Raw genomic sequence first — 2,709 nt, 5'->3', positions numbered from 1 at the left:
GGGGGGGGGGGGGGGGGGGCATGTATAGGCCTTCTACCACCTGTCCAATTCCTACCGCAATTCTGCGCTGGTTTCACTGGCATTGTTCATAATTATACAATACGGCTATTAAACAGACTGATGCGACCACCGTTTCCGGTTTATGGACAATTCCGAACACTTACGGAAGTCGATGGGAACAAGAGACACTCGAGATTCATCAAATGTTTAAGTGATCAAATTTTTATACATTTTTTTTTTGTTTGCGAATGGAAACATTGCAATCCTTCGATTTCCACATTCTTTAGTTTTGATTGGAAATGATTGGACAATTCCGAAAACTTACGGAAGTCGATGGGAACAAGAGACACTCGAGATTCATTAAATGTTTAAGTGATCAAATTTTTATACATTTTTTTTTGTTTGCGAATGGAAACATTGCAATCCTTCGGTTTTCACATTCTTTAGTTTTGATTGGAAATGATGTTGAATGGTCTGAAACGTGAAAATACGGAGATGGGGACAATGTCTGTAGGTGACCGCATCCACCGCAACCGTCTCGGTGGACAATTTTTTGAAAATTGAGCAATTAAGTGGCTAAAGTAATTCCAAAAAATCGAAAATTTTGTCAGATTATAGGTCTTAATGGTGACTAACTCTGTGCAAAATTTCAGCCCGATCGATCTACTAGTTTCGGAGAAAAAGCCATTCGTTTTAAAATCGTTTTCCGGAAATATCTTCAAAATTAGTGGAGCGATTTCGATTTTTTTGTTTTCAAAATATTCGTTTCGATGCCTTCTATCTAAATCAATCAAAACATATGTACCCGTTCATACAAAGTTTTCGAGATATTCCCGTTTTTTCGTTTTTTCATAAAAAACTTTGTAAACACTCTAGCTTGTGCAAAAATCGAGATATCAACTTGAAATTTGGACAGAATCTTCCTCTTATAATAACAATATTTCGTATTGAAGATGGGTTCAATCGCATCAGTAGTTTCGGAGATATTCGACTTTTTCTGAAAATCTTTTACATGGAATATCTTCAAAACTTCGCAACCGATTTCACTTTTTCTTTTTTCAAAACATTCGTTTCGATGCCTTCTGTCTAAATCAATCAAAACACATGTACCCGTTCATCCAAAATTTTCGAGATATTCCCGTTTTTCCGTTTTTTCATAAAAAACTTTGTAAACACTCTCGCTCGTGCAAAAATCGAGATATCAACTTGAAATTTGGACAGAAAATATGTGCACCCGCTCATACGAAGTATTCGAAATATTGGAATTTTGATAGAACCCATGGAGGTGGCAGTAACCATCCGAAATTTTTGCTGCTAGTTAGTGTTGTGAAGCTACAAACTTTTGCAATATTTGCGACCATTCGTAAGCCCGCCATCAGTCTATTGATGGCGAAAAAAATAAGACCTCACTCAGTGACATGCTCACTGTCACATGGCGCGCTGTCATATGCTCGCCGTCCCCCGCTTGTTTTCTTCAATTTTCCTTCTCACCTTTTTCTTCAAATATGTTGGATTGGCCCACAGTTGACGAAAAAGAAAATGTCTACATGCCTACGATCTAAGAGATCTGGGCGAGGTATTATGAAAGAAAAAATGAAATAAAAACGAAAATGTGGATGGGAAGGAGATAGAATTCGGCACGGCCATTGGAGTCACGCTCTGCTCACCGCTATAATCTCACTTTAAAGCGAATCATTTTTTGTCGATTTCTCATTATAATGGCTGTCCTCACCGACACACAGCCATCGCATAACGAGTGGACCACATGTCGTTTACTTCGAATTACCGAAAATGTCTATAATGTTTTTTAGGGTTGTTTTTTTCTTTTGCAGCCCTGAAAAAGTGAGGAAGCAACAGTCGGGCCAGACGAGTGGTCATAAACCGGGGATGCTGAAGAGATCCAGAATACTCAATGTATCCGAGTATGGAGACGGTTTAGAACCCATTAAAAAAGTTAAAAAAACCACTAGCACGCGGTGAAACAAAGAATGAAAATTCCATTTGATTATATATTTTTTTGATTATTTGACTTCATTTATCCGCGTGGGAATGAGAAATTGGAGAGAAAGCATTGAATAAAGATGATGTATGATGCCGACTCTGTTGACTGGAGTATAGCTGATTTGATTTGGTGCGGGATATCCTGAAGAGAGGTGATACAGTAATCCGGAAAAATATATGATTCAGCAAAGGCTGTGATTAATACTGCAGTATAATTTTAATGATTTTTTTTGTTGCATTTTCTTCAGCAATCGGGGTAAATGCGCGTGTGTAAAAACGAAATCGAGCCGACGATGGTCGTTCGCCTTGCTACGAGAGTGTGGTGTTGGGGAATGAGTGAGTTGATGAGAAAATTTATTTAATTTCATTGCAGGATCCATCGTTTGCATGATTAGACAGTTGATTAATGATTATATTAGTAGATTTGTAGGGAATAGTGCGGTGATGATGATATAAAGGGGATTTGAAAATGCGCATGAAAATTATCGCACCACTGCGCAACTTCGTGAGCCATTAAAGAATGACAAACCACAAAATCGCTATATTTTTTCTCGTCACTATCGATAATTTGCCAGAAAAATGAAAACAACGTCAATTTTGGCTAAAAGGGTGTCGAACATTCTTAAACAAATGTTAAATTGTTTTTTTGATCGTCTATACTGACGTCAGTTTTCATTCTATCGGATTGATTTTGGGCTCAAAATGTGA

At 37.7% G+C, this 2,709-nt stretch overlaps 1 protein-coding gene across 2 annotated transcripts in view; it reads left to right on the top strand.

Annotated features, from left to right (window-relative positions):
- Positions 1 to 2,164, top strand: part of LOC107048264 (probable ATP-dependent RNA helicase DDX31) — a 13,592-nt gene extending 11,428 nt beyond the window's left edge. The window contains exon 8 of one of the 2 annotated variants that reach the window (XM_015271349.1): positions 1,833 to 2,164. In XM_015271349.1, the coding sequence (XP_015126835.1) occupies positions 1,833 to 1,980 (148 nt within the window). In that variant the 3' untranslated portion in view covers positions 1,981 to 2,164. The remainder of the gene's footprint in view (positions 1 to 1,832) is intronic. The other variant, XM_015271351.1, reaches the window with a different exon arrangement.
- Positions 2,165 to 2,709: the final 545 nt, after the last annotated feature.

The sequence above is a fragment of the Diachasma alloeum genome, unplaced genomic scaffold, assembly GCF_001412515.2.
Source record: "Diachasma alloeum isolate Michigan unplaced genomic scaffold, Dall2.0 Dall_scaffold_00186, whole genome shotgun sequence".
NCBI lineage: Eukaryota > Metazoa > Arthropoda > Insecta > Hymenoptera > Braconidae > Diachasma > Diachasma alloeum.
This window is presented reverse-complemented; position numbering and strand designations above follow the sequence as displayed.